Source organism: Hydra viridissima, unplaced genomic scaffold (assembly GCF_058129835.1).
Source record: "Hydra viridissima isolate aposymbiotic clone 2 unplaced genomic scaffold, HvirCarnegie_v1 scaffold_5, whole genome shotgun sequence".
Classification (NCBI taxonomy): Eukaryota; Metazoa; Cnidaria; class Hydrozoa; order Anthoathecata; family Hydridae; genus Hydra; species Hydra viridissima.
Window position 1 is genome coordinate 15,023,215 of NW_028324304.1, and position 13,852 is coordinate 15,037,066.

The following is a 13,852-nucleotide window of genomic DNA, read 5'->3' on the forward strand; positions in this document are numbered from 1 at the left end:
AACCATGCTCGTTGCACATTGTTACAAATCTTTTGTTTTAATAAATGGAAATTTAATTCACTTAAAGTCTGTCGGATTCGTCAAAAACGTTTGATCTTGTCTAACCAGTCGCATCAACTTATTTTTATTTATTTAAGATAACACTAATAGAACCAAATTCAAATCTTAATTTTATATAGATAGACATTCTCAACATTTTAAATCATTATCTTGACTGAAATTTAAATCATTATCTTGACTGCTTTAGTACATGTATAACTTGAGATATAATAAATAATACAAAATATCAACTAGTTTTGTTGGTACCGAGAGCACAATGGTTTCATGTCCAGGGAAATACTCCATCTATTAAATTGCTGAAGACTTCTAATTTTGAATATTATAGAATTTTCTATTTTTATGTTTAACAACAGAAATATATATGGTTAAGGATTAATAACTTATAAATAAAATCAATATAAATTCAATAAAGAAAAAAAAAGATTTATCACAGTATTAAAGAATTTAGCAAATCCAATTTATGGCAAACCAAAAGAGTAACTAAGCATTTAATATTAACAAACCATGATTTACCAGGTATATATAAACTTATTTTTATTTTTGTGTGCTTTTTATACCAAATGAAGTATTATATGAAATATGAAATACGAAAACATGAAATATCTGGCCACATTTTGCAAGATAATTATAAATTTAAATGACTTTTGGTTTATCAAATGAATTATAAAAAAGTCCATTAGAAATTGCACCAACTAAAAAAAATGCATAGTGGAATATAGAGCTATAATGCATAATAGAATATAGCTTATAGAGTAGTCGAGGCAAAAAATGGCGACATTTCGGAAAAAATACTAAAAAAATGCACAAATTTAAAGCTAGTGAATGAAGGACTAAGGAATTGAATGAAACCAGATTTTGAAAAAAAAGTTTATATCATTGTTTTTGCATTTCGCTATACTTTTTTTAGTCATTTAAAAAATTACCTTACAGGTTTATTTTATGATTGACACGAAAAAAGTTTATTTTTTGTTTACACGAAAAAAGTTCCCAAGTTTAAAAATATTCATCTTGAAAAAATGATAAAACCTGTTTGTGCCGACGACTAATTTCCATTAGCTCGTTATAATTTGTTTAGTAATTTGTCAGCACGTAAAGAAGTAACATTATCCTGAAAGGTCTTATTAAGTAAATGCAATAAAGGTTTAAATTAATACCAAAATACAAGATTTTCTGTTTTAAAACTGTGGGCAGCCATTATAATAGATTTTTTGTTGATGGGTGAAAATTTAGAGTTAGTCGGAAACTCGCATGGCTCGCTGATTTCTGCGGCCTCTCTAATGTAAAGCAATAGGTTGCACGTCTATCTCTTATACGTCCATGATTTTATCAATCTTTAATAATGTTTTGATGCTGACCAATTAGTAAAGAGATATCTTTATAAGTAGTTTATAGTAGTTATAAGACTTATTTATAAAGATTGAGCCATGCGTAAGAATATTATTTATAGCGGTTTTTTTAGTTCAACCAAAATATCTGAGCATTGAACCTAATCTGCTGTATCACATAAACCTAAACTCTTAGTTTACTGTATGTAGAACCACTTCATTAATGTTTCCTTTTTCTCATTGTAATAACCAATTGATGGTTTTTAAGGTGGTACCAGGGCAAAGGCAACTTTTTAACAAAAGGTTTAAAACTATTAATAGACTTTAACTCTTTTCTATTAATGAACAAAAAAAAATATTAAACAGTACCAAAAAAAAGTTTTAGTGATGACGTCATTATCTATGCGCATAATTTGTGTTATTTTACCCCCAAAACTGCCTCTTCTTTCATCTAATATAACTAACTCAAAAATTGTCAAAACTGTTTGAAAATTTGAACATGAATACTTTAAATATTTAGAATGTTGTTTATGAAACAAAATTTTTTAAAACATTTTTAATTTTACCAGGCTGACATTCGAACTTTAAGATATAAAACTTAAGGGAAGTTTGGGACCAAAGCATGATAAAAATGAGTTTAAAAAAAATTTTTTTGCTTCATTGACAATATTCCTAATATGTTCATCTTTAAACCTGCAAAATTTCAGTCCATTTTCTATTTTCTATAAATGTTATTCTTTAAGAAAAATTGAAATTTAGCGAGAAAAAAAAGTTGCAGAAAAGCTAAAACAAGTTTTAAAAAGTAATACATTGTAATTATATGGAAACATAAACTTTCTAGTAATGGCCATAACCATATGTCTCTCTCTCTTCAAACTTATTTTTATTATTATACCCTTTTCTTATGGCTCTGAGTTTTTTACGTCTTTTTTTAACAGTCTTCTGTAATATGGTCCGATTATTTAACACGATGAATATCTTTACTTTGACTTCCCTCAGTAGTATAAAAACCGCAATTTACACCTAGTTTAATAAACACAGGAAGTGGTTCTGTAGCATCATCATTATAGGTAATAACAGCAGAAGCTACAGACATTTTTAAAGTACCATTCCCAACATAAACTTGTTTTGGGCGTTTTGTCCAAATAATATTGTTAAGAGACTCGTTAACGTTTTCAGTTTAACCATGTATAGACTTTTTCAAAAGTTCATCGCAACCAAGATCTTTAAAAGAAAATGCTGGTTTAACTATTTCAGAGACAGCTGTGTCAATACTGATATTATCTTTGTAGGCTTTACCAGTAATTTTGTTTCTTTGAAATTTACACAAGGTTTCAGCTGTGCAAGGACAATACTGATGTCGTTTTTCAGGATTATCGTGCTCACTTGAATGGTGTAAAACTGCAGCAATTGCTTTCTTCATTGCATAAATATTGCTGGTATTTTGCCTAATGGCCATGCCATAATGATTTTGCAAGGTATTTATCACTTTTTCAGTTAGCCTTCATTTCCCACCTCCGATTTCTTTATCATCAGCAAGTTTTTTCCCCTTATAGTTAGTTTTAATTGTGCGAAGACGTGCCCCAACACATTTTTGAATATGTCTTACACATTCTCCTTCGATAATTTTGTAGCCTGGATAAGGATCAGATTTTGACATTTCGTCAAAAGATTTAGTATCTCCATCACCTAAGTAAAAGGTATGTCGTAAGTTATGTAATCGTTCTGATCGGTGAAGCATTCTTTTTAAACCTTCAACTTCCATCGCACCTGCGCTGCTAGAATGGTTAATAGAACAATTATGCTGAGCCTTCCAATTGATATAATCAACAGTGTCCTTTTTAAGGTCCCATCTTTCACACTGCTTGCAATTCTTTGATGAAACAAAGTTGACTGCCGTCTTTTGCCGTCTTGAGCTCTATTTTGAGAATAATTTTAGTGATTTTAACGTACAGCTTATAGTTTAAAATAATATTTTAGGAGAAGTCAAACGTCTTGAGAATTGTTTAGGAAAAAGTTGAAGTTAATCGCTATTTTGGTTTAGGAGATATTGGAGAAAAAGCGTTCCTAAGGTCGTTGCTATGAAGCAAGAACCAAACTGCTCTTTAAAAAAAGGGAAAATTTGATTAAAATGAAGAAGATTTTTAACTTTTTGCAAAGCGCATATTGAAATAGGTAGATTTAAGAATTCAAAACATTAATTTTGTTATTTTTCAAAATTTTATCAAAAATAGCCGTTCTTTACCCTGATACTACCTTAAGACAAAATGTTAAGTAATGTGTTATGGTACTCATTTAAGGATTCGAAAAAAGTGAAACTTTTTTTGGGGTGGCAGGTTTATATTCGAAATATAAACCTGCCACCCCAAAAAAAGTTTCATCACCCCATCTGCCCCCACCTAAATACGCTACCGTTTTTATTTATTAATTTTAATGTTAATTTTTTGCTTTAATTGTTGTGAAAAATGATATAAAATAATTATCTGTGCTCTTTTTCTCTTTACTTTCTGATAGTAGTGTTTGTTTATTCGATTTTAATCCCTCTAATAGAAAAGATGATTTAAAATTGAGCAAAGAAAATGCTCTTGATTAAACAACACCATGTGCTACTTTGAAAAATTCATTAATCGATTTAGTCGACAGTCGAATAATTTCAAAGACGTAGCAACACTACTTTTAACTTATAAAATCAAGTCAACCTGGCTAATCACAGGTAATGAAATGCTAAACCCAGCGAATCCCAAATCCTTAGTTTGAAAAATTTGACCTGAAACGATATCCTAGTGTGTGTGTATATTAATACGTGTATATATATGTTTAAATATACATGTATACATATGTATTTAACCATATATGTATGTATGTATGTATGTATGTATGTATGTATGTATGTATGTATGTATGTATGTATGTATGTATGTATGTATGTATGTATGTATGTATGTATGTATGTATGTATGTATGTATGTATGTATGTATGTATGTATGTATGTATGTATGTATGTATGTATGTATGTATGTATGTATGTATGTATGTATGTATGTATGTATGTATGTATGTATGTATGTATGTATGTATGTATGTATGTATGTATGTATGTATGTATGTATGTATGTATGTATGTATGTATGTATGTATGTATGTATGTATGTATGTATGTATGTATGTATGTATGTATGTATGTATGTATGTATGTATGTATGGATTCACATTTTACGATAAGAGCAACCATTTTATACTTACATAGTAGCTAAGCGCGACCAAAAATTTAAGCGCATCCAGAAGTGGATCCGTATAAACTTATACCTTTTAAAATGCAAATAACGCATTTTAATGATGATATAACAACTGCTGAAGGTGGATCCGGTTAACTGTTTACACAGCTATTTTACTTACATTATGTTGTTCGGAAATTTGTCTTATCCGGATCCGGGTTTTTTTTTTTTTTTTTTCTAATTTTTCTTTTTTATCTTGTTATAGTTTTTTTTCAATTCTGATTTGTATTTTGATAGATTTACTCCAGATTTACAAGTTACTTTAATTACAGAAGTTGCAGCTGTGTAAGTTACGTCATTACGCAACGTAAAAGCTTAAATGGTAAACCATGCGAGTTTGTTCCAAAGAAACTCAAGACTGTTGAAGTATGTTAATCAAGCACGAAATTTTTGTTAATTTCTAATATTCTATAGTTTAAATCTTCATAATTTAAGAAAAATTTTCCTCGTAATTTGCTTACAGAAGTAAGTGAACAACTAATCAGACAAAGGTGAGGCACTTTTATATCGTAAATCAGACAAATGTGACGCACTTTTATTGATATGGTAGTTGTTTTTTTAAGCTAATAAAATAAGCATCTGATATAGTGTACCATTTCTTTTCTCGTGGCCGAACTCCTGTAATTCAACATCGTACTATTCAATTTTAAGAAACTTAGAAACGTTCAATATAAAAATTTATACCATTTAGCCATCATAAAAAAAAAAATTTAGAAAATCTCTGAAAGATTTTATTTTGAAAATCTCCTATCGGTGCAAAAGGTTATCAGTTCTATGCTGTGCGAAACGCTAGCTATAATATATTGGTGTAAATTTTTTACTGACTTGACTTTTGGTCTGTAATTTATTTATGACACCATTGCCATATAACTGTAACATTATCGCAAGCTTAATGAATACGTAGTTTTATTGCTCCATTTCAATATTAATAATGCTTTTATAAATGTTCAAGTTAATAAAACAAAATCACATTTTCTGTTTTAAGTTGCAATTACTTACATTACTTACATTACTTTTCTGAATTTGAATATTTAATAACAAGTTTTATGTTTCTTAGTTCTTATCACCAAGTAAAAGAACGTGGGTGAAGATGAATTTTTTTTTAATATTTAAAAAGTAATCGTCTAGTTACTTTTACATTAAAATTGAAATGTTTAAGCAAAATAAGTTGTATCCTAATGACTTGCCGACATTTATTGAACGTTTATTTAAATCTACTAAATAAGTTTCCTGCATATTCCCGAAGTATTGGGTAGATTCAAAAAAGAGAAAGAAACTAAGTTTATGTAACATTTTATTAAAGTAAATAAATAAATCATTAGGCTTTGCAAAATATACTTTTTTAAATGAAGACAATTCAAAGACTTGTCTTTATTTAATTAAGTGTTAATTAACAGTCTGCTACATTTAAAAACTAAGACGAAATACTAGAATTAATTCAAAAAGGTTTACAGAACTTCGGAAAGAAAGATTTCTTTAAATGTAAAATATTTAAATAAAATTAAAAATACACCAAACTAAGTGCAGGCTGTTGCGTTCTTAAACCGAACAAACCTGCACTTAGTTATGATTTTTTGAAAAATCTCTTTCCAAAGTTTTGTTTTATTTTCATTTTCAATTGGCGGTTTGATGATGAAAACAACCTCTTTGAGTTGATTAATTTTAATGTCGTCTAAAGGTTTAAATGCAGCACTTTTTTTGTTATAACAAGTCTGTGACATTTCTTCATTTGTAAAAAATATATTTAGCAATGCCAGTGCAAGTACATGTCTTGAAGCTGCTTTTGCAGCTTGCCCCAAAATCTCATCTTTTATTTTTTCTGGGTAATCTTTCATATACTCATCAAGCAAACTGCTTGCAGCTACATTTTCACTAGTTTTCGTCAACTGTGAAATTAATCTAAACAAACAAAAAAATCTGTTAAGTAAAGCTGTAATAAGGTAAGTTTCTCTCTCTCTGTCTCTCTCTCTTAAAGTTAATGTAAACAATTTTTTTAAGTTTTTGTTTTTTAAAAAACGAAATCTAGGTTTTTTGATTTTTAAATCTAGTAATTTTTCAAGCCAAAAGTTTTTTGTTTGAAAAATTGAAAAAATGTAAAAAGAAAATAATTTTTAGAATGCTTACACGCCAAGTTTCTTCTCAAGACTTCTAATTTTGTTGTTTGCCTCCTCCAACTTTTTGGTGGCATCCTCAAGTTTTTTCGTGGCATCATCCATCTTTTGGGAGCAAAAGCACTTCTATAAAAACCAAAGTGATTTAATCTTTAAAAGTGTAAAAGAAAGAAGAACCAGTTTGAAAAATTGGTTTAAAATAACAATTGTATGAGTACATTTTATTTACCTCAGCAGCTGTGGTTGAGGACTTACAAAGAGAATTCTGTTTTGGTGTTTTTATGAAAGAAGAATGAAATGAAGGGGACAAAGGAAAAGTGAGGCTCTGTTCGTCTGGAGATTCCAACAGATCTGTAAATTTGTTGTTGCATAAAACTATACTGTATTGTATTTTACTATTAAAAAAATTTTAAATTTAATTCAAATATAAGAATTGTGTTTTTTTACTTAATTATTTTACTAAATACCTGTGTTAATTGAGGAGAATAGTCTTTTGACAGGTGTTTTATGAATACCATTCATTCTAAAAGATGGAGATAGTAAAAGATGACTTCAATTTACTTTACAAGCACTATTATGTTGTTTTATGAAAATTACATTAAATGAAAAGTAATTACCAACCTTGAGTTTTTAGAAATTTTTATTGCAGCTTTTTTTTGCGAAGTAACTATAAGTGAAATTATTTCAAATTTATTGTAGCTTTTATACTATGACAAACTCGAAACTTCACGTGAATTTGTTTCTTACGGTGGTTTCCACATACAAGTTTAATACAAATGTAAAAGAAAAAAATCTCTCAGTTGTTTGCTAATTGTTCGTAGCTTTTTTTTAAAAAATCATTAGTTTATATTGTATATTATTTAAATACAGTTTTTTGAAGTACTACTTCAATTGTTTTATATAGCGTTATACATAATCCAAAATCTTGAAAGAATAGAAAACACATCAAGTTGCATGTAATTTTTGCGGTGTGGCCAAATTTGAAGATTCGAACAATAAAATTTATGTAGCAATAAAACTTATGTAGCAAGTTAATGCCATTGTAATCTCATCTTATAATTTTAAAGTGTACGTTTAATACGTGAAAATAATCCAAAATATCAAAGTTATATAGCTGCGTATAAGAGTTTTAAAACAAATTTAATCAGATATTGTTTGCACTGTGCCTAGGCCTAAAGTAAAGATCGCCGTGGTAAACCCCCTATTCTCTATTCCCTGCTTCAAAAAAAATTGTGCCTAATAATTTTGTTTTCTTTAATTACGAAACAGCAAGTGGTTTAATATTTTTAAAATTGACCCTGTATCAGATTATTTTTTTCCTAATTAAATTGGGTTTAACTTTCAGCTCGCAACTTTACATATTTCCTAAAATATTCCTTGTCAAAACTTGGGCGTTTTGGAAAACTGTTGAAAATTGTATATATTCCGTAAATATTCCTTGTCAAAGCTTGGGGGTTTTGGAAAGCTGTTGAAAACCGCCAAAGTGGACTTCAACTATTTCAAATAAAATACTATTGTTAACAAAACTATTGTTGACAATTTTTAACAGGGTACAGAGGCCCAAGAGATACTGACAATCCTAATACTTTTTGCAAGTTTGGTTTTTCACTTCCAAACCTAGTTTTAATTGTCCGTGCTGTGTCGCTAAAAGAAAATAATAGCATAAGGACAGAAAAGTGTAGAAATTTTTTAGAACTATATGAATCAGAGTGGCTCATACTTGCAAATAATGCAAGGGCAACCTATGAGTGTAAAAAGGCTAAAGCACCTGAGAAACTTCCTCATGAAGATGATGTTGTTATCTTTAGATCCTTTCTAGTCAATGAAATAGAAAAAATTTGTGAAAAATTTGTTGTTAAAGAATACAGATATTTACAAAAACTCACTTTTGCACGCTTGATGAGTTTCAATGCACGACGAGGAGGGAAGGTTTCTAAACTAAAACTTTCAGATTGGGAAGGAGTAGAAGATGACAGATGGAAACGTCGAAATGATATTGACCAAATTGAAGATGAGGTAGTTTTTTTTAAATTACTTTTTATTTTAAAACTGTATGGGCTAACTAATGTGAAATTATTTAATTTTGGTTTAAATTAGTATAATCTGATAATCTAGGTAGAGCGGAAACTAGCATGTCGCCTTAAATTATGCTACGTTGAAGGAAAGAAAAAAAAGGGCAAATCTGCTTTAGTACCAATTCTTTTTACAGATGAGTCAGTTTCAGCGATAAGACTGTTAGTTAAATATCGCACAGCTGCAAACATATTGAGCGACAACTTATATGTATTTGCAAGTGGCTTAAGTGATCTTTATTGCCGGGGATGGGACACATTAAAAGCTTTAACAAAGAAGATACCATTATTAAAGCAACCAAAACTAATCACACCTACAAGAACTCGTAAGCTCCTTGCAACTACTAACATGGCTTACAAACCATATGGCGCATACTCATAATGTTCATTTTGCATGGTACCGCAAAGAAGATAGTCATATAGAATTGACAAAAGTGGCAAAAATTTTAACAGCAGTAGATAAGGGAAAGAAATTAAAAAACAAAAAAATAGACAATGTTTTAGATGATGACAAAAGTGATTATGAAGTTGAAGGTATCAATTCTGTAACAGTAGATAAACCAACTGAAGGTTAGTAATTTATAACAAATGAAGTTTTTAAACAAAAAAACTGAGATTATAACTACACTAGGATTTAACGAGTAACATTGAAATCAAACTATAATCGATGCATTAATCATTTTAAGAATTACAACACAGAATTTATACTAAAATCTTATATGGCAAACACTAATACTTAACTAGATTAACTAATTTTGAAAATAAATAAACTTAGTACCTGTATCTGTAGCTGTGATTGCAAACTTTATTTCAGATGAAAGAACAAAGCAAACCAAAGAAATCAAACCTAAACAGAAAGAAAATTCTGATATTGCCATTGCAGATGATGAAAATGGTGTTTCTAGTAAAAGGGTAACAAAATATTAAATTACAGAGAAAATTACAAACTAAAATATTAATTTTTGTACATTTTTCTTTATAGTATATATCAATATAAAAATATATATGTGCACACACACACACACACACACACACACATTTTTCAAAAAAGAAAAGAAAATTATTTACTAAATTTTATTTAGAAAAAAACATGGAGTAAGTGGTCAACAGAAGAAATGAAAGAATTGAAATTAGCATTCAAAGCATACTTTATTTCTAATAAAAGACCCCAGCACCACGATTTCTTGAATGTTTTAAGCAAATTTGCTCATCTTAAGTTGAGAGGATTAGAAAAAGTTAGGGATAAATTCAACAGTGAATTAAAGAAGATAAAGAATTCTAGGTAAAACTCTGTTTCCTCAATAAAATTTAATTCATATAGCCTGCATATGTGATTTGAATGATTATATGATAATCATATATATATATATATATATATATATATATATATATATATATATATATATATATATATATATATATATATATATATATATATATATATATATATATATATATATATATATATATATATATATATATATATATATATATATATATACACATATATATATAATGTTTAAAAAATAAGACATACTTTTCCTTTAGAAAAAGTAAAATTACAGAATATGAAGAAGCTGGAGCATAATTCTTTTAAATATTTAGTAGATTTATTTTTTATATATTTTAACGTTTACATTTACTATTGCTGTAAAAATTTTATTTTAAAAACTTTTCTTTCGCCATCCTTAGCTAACCTTTCTATTTGATGACGCGCTACTGCATATTCACACCTCCTCCCGTCTTTTTTCCCTTTATTGCAAGATGAGAAAGATCGTTGTTGAAAATGAAAGAAAATCAATCAATATTAATTTTTGACCAACATAAAGTAGTCTTATTTAAAGTTGAAAAATTTAAAAATCCCATCAAAATGATTATAATCGCCAATTTTTCAACGGAATTAGTTCTTTGACTTGAAACAAAGTTTGCAACGCAAATTGATGTTTTACACAGAAACAAGAAAGAAAAAGTGGGGTTAAACTTTCAAAAAAAGGTATAAAAGTTCTCGAGAGAACAAAAAAAAAATCATAGTAGAGTAATTCCCATTTAACGACTTTGAGCTTTATTCTTACGGATTATGATGAAGGCAACAAGTCTTCATTTCGTTTTAATTTAGTTGTATGCTGTGATGTATTTCGCATTATCAATTATAACTCCAAGATGTTTCTTTTATGTTTTTCAATATTTTAAAGTCACAATTTTTTTTAAGGTCAATTAAACAAGAAAAAGAAAAACTAATTTGTAAATAATAATTTTCGCACTTTCCTCGTTCTTTCTGTTTATATACAGTTTTTCTCTCTTCTTTTATAAGTAAAAAAAAATGTTTGCTTTTAAAAACCTCCACTAATCACATCCAGACGCACTTAGCAGTAAAACTACAAACCGCGGCATAAATCAACAACAATGATGAAGATGTGGATATGGTTTTCTCAGTATTCAGTATATAATATAATAGAAGCTTTCGAATCAGTATCGTGTAAAGTTGGATCCGCTTATACTAACTTTTCGATATATACAAATATTTGATTTCACTGTTTAAACGCTTCCGGGCAAATTTCAAATAAAGTCTTTAGAAATCCCTCATTCGAGTGTATTTAAGTATAATTATACATTTTAATTCAAGATTAGGGAAATTAAAACTCTTTTAGTGAACAAAAAAAAATTTTAAATTGGATCCGTTTGTAATGGATAAAGAGGTGGTCGCGCATAACGATATATGTTCCTAAGTATAAATGTATGTATGTATGTATGTATGTATGTATGTATGTATGTATGTATGTATGTATGTATGTATGTATGTATGTATGTATGTATGTATGTATGTATGTATGTATGTATGTATGTATGTATGTATGTATGTATGTATGTATGTATGTATGTATGTATGTATGTATGTATGTATGTATGTATGTATGTATGTATGTATGTATGTATGTATGTATGTATGTATGTATGTATGTATGTATGTATGTATGTATGTATGTATGTATGTATGTATGTATGTATGTATGTATGTATGTATGTATGTATGTATGTATGTATGTATGTATGTATGTATGTATGTATGTATGTATGTATGTATGTATGTATGTATGTATGTATGTATGTATGTATGTATGTATGTATGTATGTATGTATGTATGTATGTATGTATTTGTTCCGACATGTCGGAGTTATTGGTTTGGAATTTTTTTTTTATATAATCCGATTCCGCAAGACTTCGGAACTTGCAGGAAACGGGAAAATTGGTCCGATCGTAGACCCCTATCATATACATCTTTACGAAACTTTTTATTTTTACATAACCATATTAAATAAAAAACGTCGCCGAAACGTTAATATTTCTCTTGTTTCTGGTTGCAGATTACTTAGCAATAGCAAAATTGAACTATTGCTTGTGTTTTTTAAAACTTAAAAATAGATTTTAAAGTATTTTTTAAAGTATTTACAATTAATCATTTTTTAATATGCAAAACTTCTATTGACATTTTACTCATAAGATATTTTAGGAAAATAAAGTTTCATAGAATATCGAAATAGAAATAATGAAGCAAAAGTTTGATTTTTGTTTATTTAATTATTAATTTAGTTTATTTAATTTAACCCGTTTAATTATTTTTAGTAACATAAGTTGTTATCTTCAGATGATTACGTAGTAGGAGAGTGAAATGAGACAGGAATGAGTTGCTAACTTTAATCAAAGTTAAACCCTTTTAATAACATTCATAACTAATAACAAGATTTTTCGGTTTCTCAAGCCAAGGTTGGGACCACATTGTTATTTTGCAAATTTTTCCTTTAGTGTTCTTTTTAGCCGGACATCTTTTTGTTATCGTTGTCAGCTCTTTATTTTTTTCTGAATTTATGCAGGTAGATTGGACAACGTCAATGTAAATTTCATATTTTATACCAGATACAACTTGGGAAGTTGCTCCAACAATCTGTTTCATAACTTGTCTAAATGCGAAAGAGAAATGATCATTATAAACTAATTTAATCATGCTAACAACTTTATTTTCGGATATGACTTAATTTTAAATGTCTGAGTTTTAAAGAATGACATCTCTCCAGTTCGGCTCATATTTTTTTGCAGAATACGCTGGAGACATAATGAAGCATTATGAAATATAAACACTTCAATATACAAAAAAAAAAAAAAAGAAAAAAAAAATATGAAAAAAAAAAAGAAGTTTCATTTAAAATTTTAAATAAATAGAAAATTATGTTTTTAAAGAAACCAAATTCACAAACAGCAAATTAAAAAACAACAAACAAAACTTTTCGTTGCTACCTACCTAAACTTTTCGTTGCTTTCATTGTTCAAGTTTTTAATAGCAGTTTCCAAACCTTGGACAAATTCAGGATTTGAAATTAAAAGATTTTTTATTTCATCTGCTGAAAGCCGTTTTGGTCCTCCGATAATCGAAGAATGTGTGTACGGTAATCCGAAAAGGACAAACAAAAAAATGGCAAATGAGTTTATTGAAAACATCCCACTGTTCCCCTTAGATCTTTCTTTTAAAAGCTTTTCACTGAGCTAAAAAATTTAATTTTGCAACTGCTTCACTTCAAGATGTATGGAATAAAGGGTATGAGTAGAAGTATTACTGTTTAAAACAAAAGATATTATGTAATCTTATCATTATATAATGTAAAGCGCATTTACAAAGCAACACTTAGATAATTTCCTGAAATGACTTCCATACGCAGGAAAATGGTAGTTTAAATAACTTTACAGCTGAAATAAAATTTAAATAAAACAAACAAGTAATGACATTCTATTTTAAATTGGTAACATCAATCGGTAAAATTTCCTACACTTTGCAGAGAACAGAGTTTAATATTTTTAGCAAACTTCTCAGCAATTAATATATGCATTCGCAAACTTAGTTTTTATATCTTTCTAACCTTTAATTGCTAAATTTAAAATATTTGCACCGTATTGTCTGAATATAAGGAATATTATTTGTAAAGCCTTTATTGACAGTGGTAATGGTTTTTTGATTGC

General features: G+C 28.2%; 2 protein-coding genes and 1 pseudogene across 3 annotated transcripts; 1 reads left to right on the forward strand and 2 right to left on the reverse strand.

Moving 5' to 3' along the window:
• Nucleotides 1-6,178: 6,178 nt before the first annotated feature.
• LOC145196738 (uncharacterized) lies at nt 6,179-10,535 on the reverse strand. The gene is made up of 6 exons (XM_090089130.1): nt 10,382-10,535; nt 9,623-9,691; nt 7,240-7,295; nt 7,002-7,123; nt 6,786-6,898; nt 6,179-6,560 (listed from the first exon to the last, which is right to left on the reverse strand). The coding sequence occupies exons 3-6, from the start codon at nt 7,292-7,294 to the stop codon at nt 6,179-6,181; spliced, it is 672 nt and encodes a 223-aa protein (XP_089945256.1). The 5' UTR covers nt 7,295; nt 9,623-9,691; nt 10,382-10,535.
• Nucleotides 7,375-10,521, forward strand: LOC149888873 (uncharacterized; annotated as a pseudogene). The gene is made up of 6 exons (XR_016452976.1): nt 7,375-7,381; nt 8,322-8,788; nt 8,888-9,414; nt 9,659-9,756; nt 9,927-10,126; nt 10,393-10,521. The product of XR_016452976.1 is annotated as an uncharacterized LOC149888873 (transcript).
• A 2,001-nt stretch (nt 10,536-12,536) lies between the features above and the next one.
• LOC149888874 (cystatin-like) lies at nt 12,537-13,445 on the reverse strand. The gene is made up of 2 exons (XM_090088204.1): nt 13,140-13,445; nt 12,537-12,801 (listed from the first exon to the last, which is right to left on the reverse strand). Exons 1-2 carry the CDS (start codon nt 13,334-13,336, stop codon nt 12,558-12,560), a joined length of 441 nt encoding a protein of 146 aa, XP_089944330.1. The 5' UTR covers nt 13,337-13,445; the 3' UTR covers nt 12,537-12,557.
• Nucleotides 13,446-13,852: the final 407 nt, after the last annotated feature.

Coding starts and splice junctions, on each gene's coding strand:
- LOC145196738 (XM_090089130.1), bottom strand. CDS start 7,294: ATGAATGGTATTCATAAAACACCTGTCAAAAGACTATTCTCCTCAATT. Junction 7,124..7,239: donor ATTCTCCTCAATTAACACAG/GTATTTAGTAAA, acceptor ACAAATTTACAG/ATCTGTTGGAATCTCCAGAC. Junction 6,899..7,001: donor CCTCAACCACAGCTGCTGAG/GTAAATAAAATG, acceptor TGGTTTTTATAG/AAGTGCTTTTGCTCCCAAAA.
- LOC149888874 (XM_090088204.1), bottom strand. CDS start 13,336: ATGTTTTCAATAAACTCATTTGCCATTTTTTTGTTTGTCCTTTTCGGA. Junction 12,802..13,139: donor GAAAGCAACGAAAAGTTTAG/GTAGGTAGCAAC, acceptor TTTCGCATTTAG/ACAAGTTATGAAACAGATTG.